The following is a 21,494-nucleotide window of genomic DNA, read 5'->3' as shown; positions in this document are numbered from 1 at the left end:
CGGGCACAGAGCTCCTGTCTGCCACTTCACTGTCACGAGGAGGAGAAGGTTCAATAATGACTTGAGGAGAAAGGGATCATTCCTTCTCCCATCACTCTCCCAATACCCCACAGTGCATTTCCTTCCTACTTCCACAGAAGAAGGATATTCCTCACTCACTGTCCACGAACCCCAGCAGTGGTACCCTGAATTTATGAGACCCTTTACTTCTCCCAGAGCGACAGAACACTTAAACACCTCAGTGAGTAGCACATGCCTGCCCATGGAAGACACTTTGTACATACCTGGTTCCAGAAAGTTCAGTCTGTAGAGCAGATTAACAACTGTAACTGGATAATGTCATTTTTAATATCTGGGCATCTCCTATTATCACTTCTCCCTTCTTCTTGCCAACACTCAATAAATGGATATTATTTCCCAACTGACTAGATTTTAATACCCATAGTACGGGATGCATAATAATTATTTGATCCATGGATATTTTATCACTTATGTTCCTCTGGCTCTTAAAGAATAACAGATATTACTTAGCTCCTTAGTGAACCATGAGCCTCTTCAAATGGCTTGCACTCTAATTGAGTTCAATAAAATTTAGGTATTCTTCTGGGCTACATGAGAGACAGCAAACAAGGCTTGTTTTAAGGAGCTTTTTATGCATGTAGACAAGAGAACAGAAAGTGAGGGAACACAGAGGCCATGAAGTGATGCTGCTTGTGTGCTCTCTGCCGTGTGCAGCCAGGAACCTGAGCGGTGCTGATCCTGGTGCTGCCCACACCGCTCTGTGCAGCACAGGACTGTCCTTTTCCCAGCACATCCGTGGAGACAGGCGAGCAAACAGCAGATAAAGGAAGGCACTGTGTGGCTGAGGAGCAGAAAGGATGGTTGAACCAGCCCGGTGCAGGAGGACAGAGCAGACAGTGCACACAAAATGGAGACTCATCTGCTACAGAAGCAGCCACACTGTGGAAAGGAGCTCTGGATCTGTGGGGCACAGAGATGGCAGCTGGGCAGGCTGCTGCTCCTGCTCCTGATTATCCCAGGGATAACGTAGTGAGAAGAAATGATTAACATCTCAAATGTACCTTCGTGTCCATGCGGGCTGTATTAGTATGGTATTGCCTGTTATCCTGCCCACAGTTCAGTCAGGGTGATGACTGGCTGGTTTACACTGCCCAGTTCTGAATGTCACACAAAATTATTTCTTGTAGTTAAATCAGACAAGAGCAAGAAAACATAAAAAGACAAAAAAAGACAAAAAAAAAAAAAAAAGGACTCTCAAAACCTCATCAGTGGGGAAAGGCCAAAGAAATGGAGTTGTTTAATCTAGAAAGATAATAACTAATAACTAAAAAGGAATGTGCAGCTGGTATTCCAGTAGGTGAAAGCTGCTGCTCTTCTATGGAGTCTGGTGATCAATTATTCTCCATTTTGACTGTGGTTTGGCTCAATTTACCACCAGGGAGAACAGGATTAGAATCTTGGGGAAAAAAATCTTTCTAGCTATAAGAGTAGTTAAACTCTAGAACAGACAAAATAGGGAAGTCTTGGGATGGCATTCCTGGGGGATTTTCAAAAGAAGGTTAGACAAACATCCATCAGAGATGATCTGAGTATGCTTAATCCTGCGAAGGGAATAGCTGATCTCCCGGGGTCCTTCCCAGCTCTGCATTTTGATGGTGTCTGAGAGGAAGGTGGCAGATGGAGGAGGGATGGGTGAGAGCAGGTGGGATTAGCACGGACTGGAGGGGCGGTGTGGGAGAGCCCCAAGGCAGCAGGAGCCGCAGCGACACAGACCTGCAGTCTCTGCAGAGCATCCAGATTGCCTTGCCTGGCTCTGAAGGAAATTGATGCATCTGGGTCATTTGCACTTATTTGTCTAAATATGATCTTTTTTTACCCTACAGCTTCTATGATTTCCTTTTCTTTCCCTGGCTGAGGTTAATTAAGCTCTTCTGAATAATGCTCTGCAGTCTGTTCACGTAATCTGTACTAAGGATTCACAAGGAAAAGATGAAGCAAAAAAAGTGGTGTTTGATGGGAGCACAAAACAAAGTTCTGACACATTATGTAAGTCCCCCCTCCCCAGTTCTGCTCTCTGAGGGCTGTGTCGGTGTTTGCAGCTCGAGCAGCTTGTGCTGAGCTTGGGGCTGGGCCTGCCTGTGGGACCTGCCTGGGCCATTCCCTCCTGCTCCCACACCCCTCTCTGAAGGGGGGACAGTCACTTCAGAAGAAAAAAAAATCTCCTTTGTGACCATCATAAGGAAACCAAGGCTGAGCTCTATTGGAAAACCTGGAGATCTGAATCTGGGATGTGTCTTCCACAATGAATTACACACCTATTGAAGTGGATATTGATACCTGCAGAAAGGACTGCACCCGTAAATCAGAGTGTTCAGTAGCTCTTACTATGGCACTGACCTCTACCTGTCTCCCCCTGCTCTTTAGCTTTAGTCCATCACTTTTTTGTGCCACAAGTCCCCAGCCCAGAGCTGCCCCTGCCAGGCACTGCCTTTGCACGCTGTGGGTGTGCAAGACCCTGTTTGAGTCAAATCTCTGCAGGAGAAGGAACATCAGTCACAAGGAGAGCAACCTGCAGTCACTAGTGCGATGTGACATCAGAACTGAAAGCTAATCAAGGGCTTAAGCAGCAAGGGGCACATAAGGAGGAAATGCCCCCCTGCCAGAGGGCACAGGTGAGGCCCCGACCTGGTCCCAGCCACTCGTTCCCAGGAGCTCTGTGTGCAGCATGTCCAGGCTTTTCACAGTCCTCCTATTAACTGCTTGGTGTGTGCCCTGCAAGGGTGGATGGGGAGGCCTTAAGCAAGGGCTATGATTTTAGGATGGTGCATTTTTTCAAGGGCTGGGTCACACTCGACTTCTCGTGCGTAAAACAAATCACCCGTGAAACACAAATGGAGGGAGAGCCATTTCCAGCCGTGAGTCATTAGATCCCTCATGAGCTGACAGGAGAGGAGATGCCAACCACAGAATAATCCATGACAAGGTTCTCATTGCATATGTAGGTTATTGGTCCTCCTGGTTACAACCCCTACATATTCCAATGGAAAGGAGGTTCAAACCGACCTGGGGAGAGGAGATGAGCTGTGAGGGCAGGATCAGCCAGGCTGTGTGAGTGCAGCCCCTGGGGCTGGCAGGGCTGGCTGGGGGCCTCGGGGGGAAGTGACATTTCTCCCTCAGCCCTTCTCCAGTTCTACCAGGGGATAATGACATTTGCTTATTGTACAGAGCAACAGGGAGCTGTAAGTAATTGGTGAGAGACACAGTGGCAGCCTCTGATGGTGGATCTCTAACAGCTCAGAGCCATGTAAGAACAGCTCAGCCTTATCCACGCCTCAGGAGCAGAGCTGGCAGAGCCCAGCAAGGCAAAGAGGCCACGGGAGAAGGGGCATCCGAGGATGAGGCTGGAGAGACACCACCTACGGCAAGAGCTACCTCCTGGTGAACAGCTGACACTGAAAGAGTTGATCAACAGTGAATGGCTGATGCTGAAACTGGGCAAAGACTTAGCCAGGGTCCATAATAACTGCACCCAAACACAAACCCATGATTTGGGAAAGGCAGAAGTTTGGAAAAGGCTGAGTTGCCTTTTGCACTGGGGTGTGGGGCTCAGACCCCTCTCTGATGATTTCTCGCTGGCCTGGGAAGTGCCTGCAGAGCAGAGGGAGTGAGCAGGGTTTTTTCAATGTACTCCTGAAATTTGTCCTGATTTTCCTGCCTGCTTGCTCTCCATCTTCACTCTGCCCAGCCTGCCGTGAGCAATGAGAGCATGGCACGCTGCCACTTTGCCATGTCTTTGGGTATCTTTAGTCATAAGGGCTTTCAACGTCCTTTGGCTTTTTAAAAAAAGATTTGGAGCCTACATTTTTAAAGTCTAACTTACCTTAAAGAGGCCCTTTGACGAAAGCAGCCCAGCCTACTTTTCATGAAGAGCAAGGGGGCAGCTTTCTGTAGCATTTGTTCGTGTAACTTAACCCTCATGTGGGCTGAGACAGGACAGCGACACACGGACCTCATTGACCGGCCCAGAGCTCTGAGTGCATCACCCAACCAGGCCCCCCTGGGGCCAAATGAGACCCCAAGACTCAATGAATGCTTGTGAATGGTTTTGTCCTAAATATTCTTGACATCAGAAAACAAATCTAAGCCCTGCTAAGTGTTTGGAGGCCAGAGATTGTGAGCCCTGGTATCAGCCTGTTGGACACAGCAGCTGGGGCTGAGCCAGCCTTTAGGAGCAGGGAGAGGGGGCCTGCACAGCACAGCCTGAAATGTGGGGAGGGATGCACCGCATTAGGAACAGGGGGATGTGACACCACTTCCCCAACACCACCCCCAACAGACCTCCTGGGACAGGCCAAGGAGCCTCCCAGGGGAGTCAAAACCTCTCTCAGTTTACATAACTCCTCCTGCACAAGGACAGCTGTGCTGGGGAGGTCGGCAGATTCCTGCCAAATTATTCAGCACTGTCTGTCTCCTGAGTTTGGGAAGAGACGTTTGATTCATCCTCGCCAGCTCCACGGAGCTGCAGTGTGGGATCCGAGAGGGGGAGGACTGGAGCTGAAAGCATTTATGTGGAAATGCTATTTTGGTTCCATGTATTTAGTGGAGCATCAGTGGCATTTTGATGCCTCGTTCCACCCTGAGCCCGATCACTTTGGCTGAGAAGCAGCGAGGCGAGGGCGAGTGCCTTTCCAAAGAACTAATAGCAGGAAGGGATGGGAAACCCTTCTGCACCCACGTCACTCGGCTCTTCTGGTCTTTCCAGCTTGCTCCCAGGGGCTTCAAATTGTGCTGATGAAAAGCCACAGCAGGAGGAGGGGTAGATTTTCAGCTCTGGAGGTTTTGTCTGTGGACCAAATTTACATCCACTGCAATTATGGGAGCAATAAATTAGGCACAGAGAATATTGCAGAGCATCCTGCAAATCTGCATGACCATGGGAGGAGGGACACCTGATCCCTGTCCAGCCATCCAGCACAGACTGTGAAGGACTCTAAATTCAGCCCTTTTTGGATTTTAACACTGAATTACCAACTAACAACTTAGAGCCTTCCCTTGCCCTCCTCCAGCTGTGTCCTCTGGGTCCCTCTGGCTCCCACTCCTCCCCCTCTGCTCCCTCTGAGCCACTGGAGCACCAGCAGGAGTGGCAGGTGCTGGCTCAGGTCAGTGCAGCCCTCCTGTGAAGCCGTGCTGAGGGCACGTGGCTGGCACCTGCACAGCCCTGCCCAGGGGGCACAGGGCACTCGGGGCTCCTGGGCTGTCACAGCAATGTTTTCTTCCCCTGAGCGCTCCTGTCTGAAAGCTGAAGGACTGTCTCATAACTGGTTCTAACCTATATCCCATCAATTGCTGGACTTGCCTTCATGGCCAGCTCTCTGCTGGCCAAGGGACAGGAGGGTCCAACTTCCCTGCTGTGCTCTAAGGACCCATAAAAACCTCCTGCCTGCAGACAGCACTGACTGGTCATCTGGGAACGAGCACAGGGGTCTGGCAGTTGGGCTGGGGAACACTGGTCTCTAAAAACTTCATTTCACACTTTGCTCTGGGGCTGTGACCAAGGCAGTGTGTTCTCTGTGCCCATCTCAGAGAGTCATAAAATAGCCTGAGTTGGAAGGGATCCACAGGATCATCAAGGTTCAACTCCTGGCCCTCCCTAGGGCAGCCCCAAGAATCACCAGCAATCTCACCAGGTCCAGCAGCAGCAGGCCCTGCCTGCCAGGGCAGCACTGAGTCTCTCCTGAGCTGCAGAAACCAGCAGCTCTCCTGAGCCTGACCCATTTGCTCACCTTGCTGCAGGCTGGGCCCAGGCCTGACCCAAAACACGGCATTTCGGGGAGATCTGTGTTACTGGGAGAAAAAGAGAAGGGGTGGGAGGTGCTGCAGAAGTCAAAGAGTGCTCCTTGTGGGTCAAAAAAACGCTTAAGAGTAATAAGAATTGTCCCAGGGCTGCTCTGTGTTTGCAAACAAGATTTTGGGCTGGTCCTGTGAGACCTGGTTAGCCTGTAATAAAAGCAGGGCTGTTGTTTTGGTGCAGAGATCATTTCAGTGTTTCCAGCAGAAGTGATATGGGAACTAGACCTTCTTACACTAAAAGGGCTCAGAAATGTCTCTTTTATCTTACCACATGGAAACCTGAACTGCAATGGAGGCTGACAGGATTATTTTATTTACTCCATCTGCTGTAGCACAGCTATTTCTGGATGGCTGTCTGGCTACTGCCATTAAAACTGGTCTCATTTTGCTTCTCATCCAACCTGCTTTGCTCAGGGAGCTCAAGGGAAGACAGCAATAGCAATAAACCACAAGCTGGAGCCTGCATTGCCTCCTGATTACAAGAGACACATAAAAAGCACAAATGAAAACTAAATGTGTTTCACGCAGTCACTGATCTTTCTGCGCTGTCAGAAAACACCAAGCATGGAGCCCTATCAAGAACTATTGGGGAAGGAAAAGCAGAATTTGGTGCAGAAACTCTGTTAACCCTTCACACTCCATGCTGTCATTCCCAGCCTGATGCCACAGCACTCTGGAGCCCGTTGGGGGAATTCAAACTATTACCCAGAACAGGAAAAAGAAGATCCTCCTCTGCTGAGCACCTTGAGTATCCCCAGCAGAACAGGCTGTGACCATAATTAATGCTGTGTGTCACAGGCCTGGATGTTAAGTCCCACGATTTGCAAATCTAAAGCATCTCTGTGTCAAACTCTCTCAGCTTCAGGGTGATGAGGAAAGTGGACCCTGTGCCTTTAAGGCAACATCTTTTATGCTGCCATCATCAAGGATTGCCTTCATTTCTTGGTAATTATGGTCAGCATGCTGGAATATGCATTCCTCTCCTATGATACACGCATGGCAAGGCACACTGAGGCCAGGGCTTGCTTTCTGCCCACTCTATTCCCCCTGCCTTCCCAAAAGGCAGCTCTGCATTAGGGCATCCAAACTCTTTGGAGAAGCCACTGCTTTGGCCTCAGGCACACGGCAATGTCCCACCCTCTGGCTCAGGACACATGGACAGGAAATTCACTGGGAGACTGACATGAATCCAACAGCTGGAAGTTACCTGGCTCTGCAAAGCAAACCTGAATCCTGAGCTCTCCCAGGGGCTCTGGATCAGCAACTGTGGCATCCAAACTGGTATTTCAGCATTCAGTTTATTGAAGCCTGAAATAGTTGGCATGGCCATTTCATCTAATTTAACTCCTCAGTTCCTGGCACCAGGAAATAATCCAGTGGTGATGTCAGGAAGTGACCAGTGCTGTGTCTGATGGCCAAGTCTAAACCAAAGGGATTTATCTGTAAAGCTCAGAAACAGTTTTGTGAAAATCATCCCACACAAGTCTCTTTGCAAGACGTTTGGCAGCAGTGAGAGCTGCCTGCACGGTGCAGGCTGCATGCAGCCCTTGGAAATCTTAGTGCAGGTTTCCAGCTTGGAAGAAAGACTTAAAGATACCCCCACTAGCGGAAATAACACCTGCCAAGCACAGTTGAATGTGGCCCTCGGTGATCACACGTCTTCACAACCGGGTCTCTGAAGACCTGGTGTCATGGAAATGCATTTGGGAATTCTGCCTGAGGCAGTGGATGTTACACAGGCAGCCAGGGAAAGGGCTGAGCTTGGCCACTGGACCCCACCAGTGCCACCACTCCTGTCCTGACAGCTGAACTGTATTAATGGCCAGTTTCTGACAGTCACACGGACACAGTCAGAGAGTTCAACAGGCACGTCAGTGACCACACTAACACCTGGACCTTCACGTGCAAACAAACCGACACCAGCTGCTCAGAAAGGACAAACCCTCGGATCAGCTCACACTGCAAAAGCCCTTGGGAAAATCCTGGGACACAGCCAGTGAGAGACAACAAGGATGTTCAGGTTCAAGGAGCTGCTCCCGCCGGCAGCTCTCAGCCCAAGCCACCCGCCTGTATGAGACCAGAGAGCAGGGGATACAAGGGGTGGTCCCAACCTGCAGGGATCTGTGCACACCCAGGAGTCCCCAGGGCCAGGCAGGTGCTGAAGCCTTGCTTGAAACATTTGGGAACAACCAACAAACAGAGTGAACGCTGATCAGCGAGCTCCTGGCTGTCAGAGGGCTGAGCTGGCACTGCTGATGGGCTTGCAGGTGTATCAGGCAGGGAACAACCAGGTGATAATGTCAGAAAGAATCACATGAGAGTTATCCTCCCTCACAGAAATGCCTTGGCCAGGTGTCCAACAAAAAAAAAAAAGGCCCCATAACCTTGAAACATTCTCAGACAACAGCAGAAATGGATGGCAAAGGCTCTGGAAAGCAGGCCATGAGCAAAGCAGATGGGGTTATTTGGAAATATGTTACCTGCTGCTGAAAGCAGGTAGCTGGACGCTAGAAATACCTCCTCAGCCAACAGACCATGTCCCTCAGACACAGGCAACGCTGGATGGGTCAGTGGGAAACAGAAACATGGTAAATCCTGGGAGCACACGACAGGAGATGAAACCTTCCCGGGCAAGCTGCTGCTAGACCAAACCCAAGGCAGCAGGAGAATGGCAGAAACAAGATGATTTTTGAGAATGTGTACTGTGCCTTGTCCATGGAGCCACACAGAGGACACCAAGAGGTTGAACCAGAGCAATCTCTGCTGGTCACTGACAGCAAAACTGCCGTGAAGAAACCCAAACTTCCGTGGGGGTGGGGGACATGACACTTTGCAGAGAGCACTCATCTGAACTAAGGGGCACAGAAGGAGTTGGTACCTTGGCTGCAGAGAGCATTTTTTATCACTGTGCCTGGGTGCAGCAGCAATCCAGTAGCACAGCAACACAAACCCAGGGGACCAGCAGCAGGACAAACACAATGAGGGTCACAGTGGGTCCTCCTGGGACTGACAGCCAGCACTCTGGAGGGCTGGGACCAGAATGCTGCTCAAATTTCTGCAGCCAAAGAAAAACTGACTTTCACTGGCTCTCTTCCAGATAGCACAGGAATTCATACTCCATCTTCCCAGACTACTGGTACATCAGCAAACACCAACACCTCACCCTGGCCTACAGGAGGGACGCTGATTCCAGCCAGGTTTGCCACATAAAATGTCCTCATCTTCCACTGCACAAGCTGTGAGCAGGAACCTGCCAGACTGGGCACTGTGAGCCCACTGTGGAACAAGGTTTGGAGACAATGGAGTTTCAAAGGCAATGACAGAGAATACCAACATCCAAAACTGTCACAGAGCTTAGGATACAGAACTGTTTTCCATCAGGAACTCATGAATCACCCTCTGCAACCATGGAATCCACGTGCATTCCCAGGGGATGCAAGAGCACAGAGCCGTTGCAGCTGCAAACATCTGCCAAGGAGACCACAGGTAATGGAGGTGAGGATGATGTGCAGGTAACTGAAATGAAGGTCTGGAGGAGTGGGGGATCTTGTTTGAAATATGTGCTCGTCTTCTAGAGCCTCTCAGGATATCTAGCAAGCCCTCATCAAACTGAAGCATCTGTGGCATATTTAAATAAGGAATCAGTTTTAGTTCCTTGTTTCTATTAAAAATCTCTTTTGACTGATAAAGAGATAAAATTCAACCACTATAATTAAAAAAAATAAGTATTCTCATATAGATTGTATCATGGTGAAGGATGTATCATACCTACTGATTTATTATATCTGAAGAAAACCCACAAATGCAGAAAATCTTCTGAAGAGGAAGATTCACTGAGATGGGCCATCATAAGCGGTACCAAAGCTGCTCTGGGGGATGTGGGTCATATTTCATCTCCCTCAGAGGATAATTTCAAAGCAGGGGGTTTGAAACAGGCTGGCTCCAACTTCCCACACCATGAGGTAAATGGTGCCTCACTAAGAAAGCCCCAAGACACGGTGCTCTGGCTCTAAAGCAGAGCTGATCCTGCCTGCTGGGATCTGTGCAGCACAGCCTGACGCGAGGGTCAAGGCAGCATAGGCTATAAATCATTCCGATTTATTTTATGTGGGATTCAGGATCCCAAAATGTGAGCTAACGCTCCTCTGAATTCCATACTGGGACGATCATTCCCAATAAAGTTAAAGCAAGGCATGATCATGGGAGAGTCCAGCTGTAACCTCATCTCCCCTCCTGCCCCAACACCCACACGGTCTCTCTGCCAGGCAGGCCCCGGCCCCACGTTCCAATCTGCCGGGTGTTTCCCTGTGCAGCATCTCACGCAGCACCACTCCCCCAAAGGGCCTTCTGCATGATGAAAGAGGGAGGGCAGTGTCCCACTAGTGCTGTTTTCATACTGATGGAGCCTGCCAGGCCCCCACAGCCCACTGTGAATTGCTGAACGCTCTCCACTCATGCTGATGACCACGGAAATCCCAGCCACGGTTTTCCCGGAGTTCCAGGAGCACTCTGTACCTCTCTGGACCAGACCCAGTGCAAGCCAAGCTGGATGCTGCCTTGTGAATTGGAAATTCAGGTCACAATCAAAGTGTGGGAGGTCAAGATTAAAACTGAAACCAGCTGTGCACCTCCAGACTCACCGTGCCAGCTCTGACCGTCGGACCCGGTTACTGCTGCTCTGTGGTTATTTTTGTGCAGAGCCAGGCCAGGAGTAAAAGGCACAGCAACGAGGAGGGGAAAAACAAGCACATGCATTCCAGAAGGCACAATTTCAGTCAACCATGACTCAGGAGAAGAAAGTGCCACCCACTGCACTGCACAGGCCGCCGAGCGGGCAGTGATGCTGCGGTGAGTCAGGAGCCTCCCACGCCTCCTCCCTCGCCGCTTCCTGCGGTGCCAGGGCCCTCCTTGGAGGGCTGGCACACCGAGAGGGGCTGCTCAGCCTGTCCTGAGCCCTGAGGCTGTGACAGGAGCACAGCTCTACATGTCCCACTGAAGCCAGACCTGGGGACTCCCCCTGCACAGTTCTCTGTGTGGCTGCACTGAATGTCACTGAATCCCACGGTGTCACACACAGGACTGATGTGCTCTGTCCCTTCGTGTGGCACAGCTGGGAGGGCAATGAGCTGGGATCACCTTAGTGGATACTGTGCTGCTGCTGAACAGAGCTGCTCTGAAACACAGTTCACCTGCTGCTATTAACACTGCAGCACATCAGCACCAGCATCCTGCACTGCATCCCGACCTTCTTGATGGGTTTCGTGGCAGAGGTGCCCTGTGAAACCCAGCCCAGCAGAGACATGAGGATGAGGCTTAAAATGCCTCTGCCCAAGTGCCAGCACAGACACCCTGCACAGACTGAGCTGCTGATCATCGTCTCAATGCAGCAACTGAGCTGTCGGCCCAAGTGCCAGGCTCTGTAGTTCTGCAGGAATTCCAGGGCTATCTAATCCCAGATCATGTGCTGCAGCCAAAACCTAAAAGGAGAAGTGAGGCAACGAGCCAAAACAGGGGCACATGAGAAAAAGGCATGAAGTGAACAAGTGAAGGCTGGATTTGCTATGAGCATAAAAATCCCTCTATCCCAGTATGCTCACCATCCCATAAATCAGTATTCTGAGCATGTGGATTGCCCCTCCTCAGTGCTATCCACATCCTCTTCTGCACATGCAGCAAAGAGCCACCTTGCCCTAAAAACCACTTTGGACTGGCAAGCCTGTCTGCAGCATGCCCTTAGCCATGTCCTTACCTTCTTGCAGAGAACCATCTGGTGATCAAAGAGAAAGAAAACTCGCTGCTGGTTCCGTCCATAAGGCTGGTAAATCCAGGACATCTCCCCCGTGTAGATCAGCTCCGAGCTGCGGTCCAAGATATCATCTCCCTGGAGGGCACAGAGAACGAGGCCGAGTGAGCCACTGCTCCCAGCCAGGGCAGTGGACATATCTCTCTTTGCAGGATGGGGAGAAGCAATAACTAAGTAAGATTTTGGCCCTTCTGCAGCTCCCAAAGCCAGCCCATCTGACTTTGGACCAGAAATAGGGGTTAGGGGATAACTCTGAAGGAAGGAGAATAAATGAAGTGAGTGTGGACACTCAAAGCACAGTCACTGCAGTTCACATTCCAGCAGGGAATGAGCTGCTCCAGACACTGCCCCACTGCCCTCTCCAGGTACCCCCAGACCCTGATCTCGCTGCAGGTGCTGGTGGCATCTGGCAAGCAAAGCCCCTTCCTGCTGCCCAGAACAGCACTTTGTATTCGGGGTAACCAATCCCCTGCACCTCCTCCCTTTAAAACAAGCATCCCAAAGCCTTTTTTGTCCTGAAATCTCAGGCCAGCCATCTCAAATCTCAAAGCCGTCAAACTGGGATATCAGTTCCCCACCCATGAGGCTGCCAGAACTCACCCCTCTGGAGTGTTGCTTCTCTTCCCACTCATCCAGGCAATGACAGTCCTTTCTCCCATAGCTCATTAGAGCTCCCCATCTCCAAAAACCTGTCAGGACCACCCCAGCTCCTCTGGCAGCCTCGGGCCCTCCCAGCTGGCCAGGCCTCCCTGGCTGGCTGCTGGAGTGCCCTCACCCTTCCCTGCCTCCGGCTAACGCTTGTTTTCCTCTCCAGTTTTTTTTTAAGGATTCATGAGCAGATGGTCTTGAAAACACAGAGCTCTCTCTCCCACTCTCTGAGAGAACAAATGCAGTCACCCTCCACTAATTGGAATGAGCTGGACTTTTTAAAAAGTTAATTAAAATCTATTTATTAAAAATGGGTGAATTCACCACCACCTGCCCTGTGGGCATCTCAGTGGAACACCGCAGAAGGAAGCGGGATGACTCCAGCTGAAAGGTAAGGAGCAGGATTCAGGAGACGGTAAAAGAGCTTTTTTTTTTTTGCTCCTAAACTACTGCAGTTCTGGATTTGACACCAAACTGGAACCGATTTCTGGGACAAGACCACCCCCAAACCTCAGCAAACAGCTTGTAAAGGTTCAGCCAGCTATGGGGGGGTTCCAGATAGACACACGCTTCTGGTGCTGCTCACAGCTGCAGGTGCCAAAGCAGCCAGGAGTCACCCCCACTCCTCCTCCTCGGTGAGGATTTCAGACTGCTGTTCAGGTAAATGTGTAATTAACCTCTCAGCATTGATTGGAAGCGACCGCCTGTGTCCCTGGGCCCTGTGACAACAGCAACTCCATTAAGTCACTGCATCACCACCCTGCAGCACAGACCTGGCCAGGGGTTTATCCTCCTCTCAGCCTCTTCTCTGGCTGTGCTATCCCAAGGGCTAATGAGGGATAACTTCCAGGGACACAGAGGGTCAGTCCCCGGAGGGATGGGCCGTGCTCCACACGGTGTCTCAGCAGGGGGGTGACAGGGTCCAGCTGGGGCACCTCCTGCCCAGAACCCGGGCACCCGAGTGCTGCTGCCACAGCTCAGGGGGGCACAAGCCCTCGAACAAGAAGCCTCTGAAGAAAACACACTGGCTCTAGAAATGATGGGCTTTCCTGGCTGAACATGAGCTTCTATGAAGAAGATTCCCACAAGCCTAGGGATGGGAGCTTTAGGAGAAGGGGCGAGCTTAGGAGAGGCTGGCTGCTAAAAATAGAAAGCCAGTTTTTGTCTTTTACTCCTGTGGTAGCAACTGAAGCCTGAGGACACGCAGAGGACTCTGTAAGCACTTCTACTTGATTAGCTGAATCCAAACTGTGTAGTCCCTGCAAGCAACATAACCCAAAAACATTCAGATCCGAAATGATGGGATTTGTATTGCATTTCTTATGTTGGGAAAACAATTTATATATACAGTCTATAGGCTAGAAATAGCTGATTTCCCATGCTGGGTTAGCAAATTGGAAAACACATACTGCAAATATTGTGGGACTAGCACATGGCTGGCCATGAGCAGCATGTCCAGAGCCCTGCCTGCTCCTCCAGCCTCGGCTGCTGTGCCAGTTCACCAGCCAGAGCCTCCAGCAGAACCAGAGAACCTTGAAAGGCTGTTCTTTTCCTGACAGTCAAACACATCTGAACAGCATCAACTGTCTCCTGTAGGTGGGGTGTCCCTTCTGGGAGCTCAGGGGTCAGCTGCAGGATGGCAGCAAGAAGGGGCATGATGGTTTTTCAGCTCCACTGCCACTGTGGCTCCCCCAGCATGCCTCGATCCATGGGCCTGAATCCAGGCAGGCTTTCCCAAATGACTCTCCCAGTCCCAGGCCTGGATCCCCCCAGTTCTGTACAAAACTAGGAAAAAATTTCCTTTTTCTTTTCAATTTTTTCCTAACTCCTAGAGAGGCTGGATCATTTATATCCTCATGTAAATTAAGAGAAACCCTGCTAAAAAAGGAAGAGGTTGAACTTTTAGTTCCACTGAAGAGGCAGATTTCTCCTGACTTCAGCAGAGCACAGCAGCAGAATGGCCAAGAGGAGACTGGCTGACCTCCTGAGGCCTTGTCCAACCTGAGTTCTGTCCCATAAGCCTTTAACAAAACCCTCAGCTCTCCCCAGCTGCACCAAGGGTTTTCAGTGCACATCCTGACACATCCTCCCTGCACATCCCGCTGCATCCAAAGGGCAGCCGACAGAAAGCTGACTCCTCTCTTCTTCATGCAGTCACAGCAGAGCTCCTTCGTGAGCAGTAATGGGAGCAGAAGGTCACCCAGATCTGGGTTGGATGAGTGTTTCATGCTCCCTCGAGCCTGCAGTGACACACACAGTCCCAGGGCTACTCCTGACTGACAGCACAGGGTCAGCTCTGCTGCTGCTGCCTCAGAGAGACGTGGATCCCCAGCCCCCCAGTTGTGCTGGAGCGACCACCACGCTCTGCAAGGAGCAACTGGCAGGGACCAGAGGGGTTTGAACAGTGTGGTGGAACAAAGGGTGTGGGGAGCACCCACACATCGAGGAAGGGAGCTGTTCCACCTCTCACGAGCCAGCCCTGAGCAGACACTTCCCTGGGCTTGGGAATGCTCAGGAATGCTCATGAGCCCACCAGACCCACCCCCAGTGCCCAAGCCCACCCTGCCACGGCCCCTGTGCTGTCATTGCTGGGCACTGTGAGGAGATTCTGTGCCCTTGCCCAGCTCCCAGTTGATGAGCAGGGCTCTCTCCTGCCTGACACTGCTGTTCTGCAATTAGAGACTGACAGGCTGATTAGCACCCGGGGCTACTCAGAGATCAGAAAAAGGAACATGAGCGAGATGTTGTCCTTTTCAACAGGCTCAGTTTTGATACCTTCTGTTGCTGAGGGGGAAAAAAAAAGAAGAATTAAAAAGAAGGCTGTATTTCAGTCCCTGACATGATTTTTCTCCCAGGAGGATTTCTCGTCAGGCTGTCCCTGCTTTCCAAGCAGCACGCTGGTTACATGCAGCTTTCTCTCATGTCACTCTTGGATTCACTAACATAATATTAGGCTGAGGCCAACGGTTATGGATTACATAATTAAGGGCAGCAACTCTTGATTTAAAGGACCCGTAAATAACAAGAATGGGAAGACATTTAAAAGGACAGCACTCATTACATGTCTCAATTATATATATTTTTCCCTTCATGTAAATTTGATACTCTTGAAACCTGCCATAGTGGCAACCCATGGGAATCTTTGGTAGAAATACCCAGAGAGCTACATAAAGTAATTTGTTTGAATAGCAAGTTAAAACCAATCCAGGCTCATCAGCAAGGCTCTGTCCTGTGCCAAACATCCTGCCAGTGGCTCAGGGACCTCCCAGTCCCCTGACAGGGAATGGGAGCCATATCATACCCCCACTCTGAGAAAAACCTGGACTGAAAGGGAGGAAAGGGTTTCTGGAAGCTGCCATGAGGGCAGGGACTGCTGCAGGACTGCTGCTTCATTTTGGTTTGGTGTGGTTGAAGAGCTGTGTGAAAAGGCAGGACACTGAGCAGTCCTGAGGTGTGCTGAAGCACAGACCTACTTTCCACCTCCACACCATCCACACAAGGCACTCGGTGAGGGTGCAGCTGCCTCTGAGGTTCTGGTAGGTCATGCCAATGGAAATGGCAAATCCTGCCCGGCAGCAGAGCCTGAAGGAGCTGGGCATGGTGGCACACGGGTCCCCACGGCTCCACAGGCTCCCAGGATCCACAGGGAGGGCACCAGAGAGGTGAACACGCTCCTGCCACAGCACAGGAGAAGAGAGGAAGCGAGGCAGGGCTGTACCACTGCCTCAGCTGTGTGGTGTAAATACAGCCCTGCCCAAACCAGGACTGGCAAGGACTTGGACACGATGCTGGGCTTTGTGGAAGTGTCTTTCTAATGCTGCTGTGTGTGCATCTCTCCAGCTATTGCCCACTAACCCTGGAGACGTGCGGCTCTCGCAGGGTGGGAGCAGCAGATGGGGCTGAGCAGCAAAGGCTGCCCAGGAGGGGCCCTGTTTGAACCTGCTCCAGCACCTCTGAGTGCTGCTTTGCCTCACTGCCTGTCACTGTCCCTGTTTTGATCTGAGGGTGTTTAACCACGAGCCAGGGGATGACTCTGAGCATCAGGAAACACTTCATAACACCGAGAGCTCTCAGGCAGCAAAAGGGCTCGGCAGGAGGTGGTGGAAGCCCCACATTCTGCACCACTGACAGCTCAAAGCACAAAAGGCATGGCAGGGTTGGTGTAGGCAGGGGCAGCACCTCTCTGGGTCTGTTTATATACTGGGAAATTCAGGTTACAAAATAAAGAAGTGAGTCATCCGTGGCAACAGACCAAGCCGAGCTTTTTGGTCAAGCCCACGTTCCCACAAATTTTACAGGAACACATTTCAAAGTGATTGGGATTATTTCTAATTTACAGCAGTCAGTGAGATCGGAATCTTCCCTTAAGATTTTGCTCAGTCATTACTTGTCTAAAGCTGCCAAAGCTGCCAATAATTCCTTAAGACTTCATGTCTTGGCTGCCAAAGCTTATCAGCTGCCCCTCACATCAGGCCGCCCTTTCCTGATCCCAATGGCAATTTAAACCATCAGATCCTGCTTGCATGATTTTTTGTGGAAAACCTCTGCCCTTGGTTAACTCAAGGATATCTGCAGTTTCCAAATGCTCATCCTGAAATTCCCTTTCTCAGGAACATGCAAAAAGTCTTGAGTGATAAAAGGAATTCCTGAAACACAGAGACACAACTCCATGGCACTCAGTAAAATCTCTCTGCTTAAATCAGCTTGGACATGTCCCTACTCCTCCCATTTGTTTTAGGATCAGCAATGTGTATGCATTCCCAAACACATCCTCTCCTTGCAAGAAAACATGTATACGCACTTTGTACACAAGAACATTTCAAATATTCACTCACTAAATATTTGTTGTTTGGTTTGGATTTTTTTCTTTTTTAAAAAAAACCCCACAACTTCTTTCCATCTCATCACAAAACGTGGGTAAATTTAGACAAGAAAAAGCGATTTCAAATAAGATAATCAACCTCGTAAGTCTCAAGATATTGAGGAAAACCAGATATTTCTCCAAATTAAAGATTTCTACTTGCTGAGACATTTAAGCCACTGAAATAAATCACCAAGTGCCACATGCAGTGGGAATTTGGGATTAGCTCTGTCTTGTGCCCTGGCTGGATTTTGGGGAAAAAAAGTCTGAACTGATAATTTTTTCTCCTGATTGCTTTCTTGTTTTCCTGCTTTTCTTTGAGTGCTGTTTTCAGGTGTCTCAGGAAGGCTGAGCTGTGCACCCTGGGTGATGCTCCACTGCCTGCTCTGTGTGACACCACAAGGGGCAGAAAGAGCACAACAAGTTTTGGTTTGGGGTGCAGACACTGATCAGAGCAGGAACGGGGCCACAGCAAGCTGGGAGCGTTCTGTGGGTTCTCCTCCCTGCTTCAGGGAGCACTTCACACCGTGGGTAAGCGGGCACAGCGCTGACAGGGGGCCCTCCCTTGCTCGGGGTCCTCCATCAAGGACCAACTGGGAGTTGTGTCTCCTCAGGCTGGAGATGCCCATTGCCCACAGCCTGGCACAGGCTGGGGACACGCACCAGGAGGTCCCTGAAGTGGCCAAGCACAGAGGATGAGTGAACCCTCCCTCATGGACTGGGTAAGGAACCAGCCCCAGTGTCCTGAGTCCTGGGGGATGTGCCCCACAGCTGGGTGGGGTGTGGGTTTGCAGTGCCCAAGGAGAGCATCTGCACAGATCTAGGCTGGATCCAAGCATCTGGTACCACTTTTGGTTTCTCCCACTCTCTTCCTGCATTGCACAACGGTTCACTCCTGGGTATTTGGGGTTTCTGTGCATCCTTCTGGCCATCCCGTGGACAGATGGGAGTGGGGGCTGCATCCGATGATTCACAATGACTTGAGAGGGAAGAATCAAGCCGTGAAATCCTCTGCTGGGTCCAGCTCTCATCCTCTCATGTTCTCATCAAAACTCTGTGCCTCCTCTTAATCCGAAAGACAGAATGAAAGAGGCAGAAAGGGTGTTTTCCTTTGACCTGGGGCAGCTCTGTATTCCCACAGGATCTCTCAGCAGAACTAACTGCAGGCTTTGCTATATTATGAGAAGTGGAAGGATGTTGCTGCAATAATGTGCTCAAAATGTGGACTAGTTGAAAAAAGCCTGGAAGAATGAGTTGGCAAGTTCCTGGGGATAGGAGGGGGATAAAGAATGGGTACTGCTAAGCAGGAATGAATTATCAAGGATATGGCTGAACAAAAATGAATTATCAGCTGAGCTAATGGAAGAGAAAAAGAAACTGCTATTCCATAGATCCTATGTGGGGGTCACCTTGGCTTTCCACTCACACATGAATATTCACTGACTTGGAATTCATCTGCCCTTAATCGAGATTTATTTGCAGTGAGGGGCTCCACATTTCTTACAAATGACCCCCATCAGCTCATCCCATGGCACACTCTGAAGGCTGAAGATGGAGCTGATGGTCCTGTGCCTCCTTGAGAGCAGTTTTCCTCATTCTCAAAATGAGCATGTGTGTCAGTGAGAGCTGTGAGAGATGTTTACAACAGTAAAACAATCAAACACATCATCTGCGCTCTCTGCTCTCCCAGCCACCTTAACTCCACACCCAGCTCTGACTGCTGCATTTATGTGTTCTATCACGAGATCCAGGGCTGAACCCAACATTCATTACAGCAATGAAACTAATTCAGCTGGGGAGGACATGCAGTCAGAAGGTGAAGCACTTGCATTTCTCTCCCTCTCTCCCCAGCCTTCACAGATCTTCTCCAGAAAAAGAAATAAAACTAAAGGATTAACGCCTCTTCCCATACACTAATTTACACAGTATGATCCCAGTGACTGGAATGTGGAGTTATTTCAGATCTTCCCAACTGTGAGGAGGAAGAAAGGCTGCTCCATCACTCTGACTACCAGCTCACTGAACACATGGACCGCTGTCAACACCGGGAGGATTTACAGCAACATTTGCCCTCCGTCTGCCTCCAAACCCTATTTACAGATTACTTGCATACAATGACTTAAAAAAAAAAAAAAAAAACAGGGACAACAGGAAAAGGAGAACATAATTTTAGTATTTTTAAAAAAAAAATCCAAAACCACATGACACAAATGTAGAGACTGAAGGCCTGCTGGTGAGGAATCCTTCTGCTGACTCTGCCTTCCCTGTGCCTCTCAGCTCCCCAGTTACACCATCACTACACACGGGGCTGCTTCGGAAATATCTTTAAGTGCAAAGTCATTTGTAAAATGCAAATACCATCTCTGACTCCAGCTTAACAGTTTGGCTTCCAATCATAAGGCAATCACCAGAAGGATTTTCTCCATTTTCTTAACCTGTCACAATTTCCAGGGCTCTTTGCCACCTCTTTCCCGACTTCCTCCCCTGTGACACAGCACAGAGCCAGAACGCACACACAGTTTGATCCAAATCTCACCTACTACCACCACTGCAATCACAACAGCTACTCCAGGTTTCTACTGATGAAACTGGAACTGGATCCCAGATTTTCTTTAGAGTGTCATTAATGTTTAAGTCCCACTCGGAAGTTTGTGGATGTGTCTTCCCTGTCCCAGGAATCTCAAGACCAGGCTGTGTGATATGAACTACAGGCTGTTAGATAATGCAACAACTGCCTGGAATTGGCTTTTCCCAGGTTCCCAGCACCACGTCACTGTACCTCCCAGTCCAGGACAGAGGCCTGCCACTGAGCGATCTTGTCGATGTTCTCCAGCCTCCGCTTCCGCTCGTTGATCTGCAGAGTCACGTTCCTCATGACGGCGAGGGCAGCGGCCACGTACCTGTAGTCACTGTGGAGAACACACACCAGAGGCCGTGACACGTGCACAGGAGTCCATCAACCCCAGCAGCAGCCCAATCCCACCACCCCTCACAGGGAAACAGGGAAGGGTTTGCCTCTCAGCGCTACGACACCGGGGTTTTCCATCGGCCATGACTGGAGCATCACAAGGGAGCAGCTGAGCTGGAACTGGACCTGGGAGCCAGCCCAGCTCCTCAGCTGCTTCCATGGGTGCAGTGAGCACAGCCTGGCCTCTACCAACCCAACAGCTCAGCTAAAGGGCATCCTAAAAGACAGCCTGAACATTTCTACAGCCTGGGCCTTCGGGCCTGGATTTTTCCATTTTTAAAACGAACACCAGAAAATATTTTTCATTTGGACAATGAACCAAGCACCTCCCAGGCCATAAAGTGGCTCCAAGAGTGCCCCAGAGCACTTATCCCATGGAATTCACTCTTACTGCAGATTTCAGGTGAGCAAATCAAGGCAAAATCTTTCTTTCTCCCCATATGGGCCTGTGAATGCAGCAGCACGGAGTGAGAGAGGCTCCTGCCAGGGCCAGCGAGGACGATGATCAGTCTTTTCAAAAAGTGAGGCTGAAATCAATGCTATTGATTTCTGCCCTGTGCCTCCTTTTCCATTCCAAGGAGCTGTAATGTTCATTTCAATTGGGAAGACGGGCAAGGCCAGCTGCCACAATGCCACCATAATGTATTATTAACTTAAGGGCTGCTATTGATTGCTGACTAATGAGAAAAACTGCCAGCTTGGGCAGCTGCAGGGGGAATGGCTTTATTGATTATTGCTAAGGATTGCACTGGTGACAGCTAAAATGGGGGTGAATGCTGGGAATTAGATGCCTTCTCCATGTGATCCCAACAGGATAAATATTAAGAAACAATCTCACTGTGATATACAATAGAAGATTACCTGCTATTTTGCTTGGATGAAAACTTGGGATGAGTTTTTAATTTCTCTTCAGTTCTTATGTCAAAATTCTAGCTGAGGTTAAACCAAAAATCCCACAAATTCCAGAACAGCAGGACTGGTCCTTCAGCAAAGGAGGACAGAGGATGGCTGCCTGACATATCCATCACAGAATCCCAGGATGGTTTGGCTTGGAGGGGACCTTAAAGCCCATCCCATTCCACACCCTGCCCTGGGCAGGGACACCTTCCTGTAGACCAGGTTGCTCCAAGCCCTGTCCAACCTGGCCTTGGACAATTCCAGGGCTGGAAGTGGTGATGACACACAATGAACTCCTTGTGCCTCCCTCTGTGGGGCCGTCTGTGTGCACGGGAGGAACAAAGCCGGGCCAGGGCGATCCACAAAACATCCACGAGCTCTTGCAGGGAAACAGGGAAGTCACTATGGCCACAAAGGATGTGCAGAGGCAGGCAGAGGTGCAGGGT

At 50.2% G+C, this 21,494-nt stretch overlaps 1 protein-coding gene across 12 annotated transcripts in view; it reads right to left on the bottom strand.

Moving 5' to 3' along the window:
- Positions 1-21,494, bottom strand: part of ARHGEF9 (Cdc42 guanine nucleotide exchange factor 9) — a 207,593-nt gene that overhangs the window by 17,503 nt on the left and 168,596 nt on the right. For all 12 annotated transcript variants that reach the window (XM_027893816.1, XM_027893818.1, XM_027893820.1 and 9 more), the window contains 2 exons: positions 19,963-20,092; positions 11,621-11,752 (listed from right to left, as the gene is read on the bottom strand). In XM_027893816.1, the coding sequence (XP_027749617.1) occupies positions 11,621-11,752; positions 19,963-20,092 (262 nt within the window). The remainder of the gene's footprint in view (positions 1-11,620; positions 11,753-19,962; positions 20,093-21,494) is intronic.

This window comes from Empidonax traillii, unplaced genomic scaffold (genome assembly GCF_003031625.1).
Source record: "Empidonax traillii isolate 1590-97213 ecotype Southwest subspecies unplaced genomic scaffold, ASM303162v1 scaffold407:size753175, whole genome shotgun sequence".
Lineage (NCBI taxonomy): Eukaryota > Metazoa > Chordata > Aves > Passeriformes > Tyrannidae > Empidonax > Empidonax traillii.
This window is presented reverse-complemented; position numbering and strand designations above follow the sequence as displayed.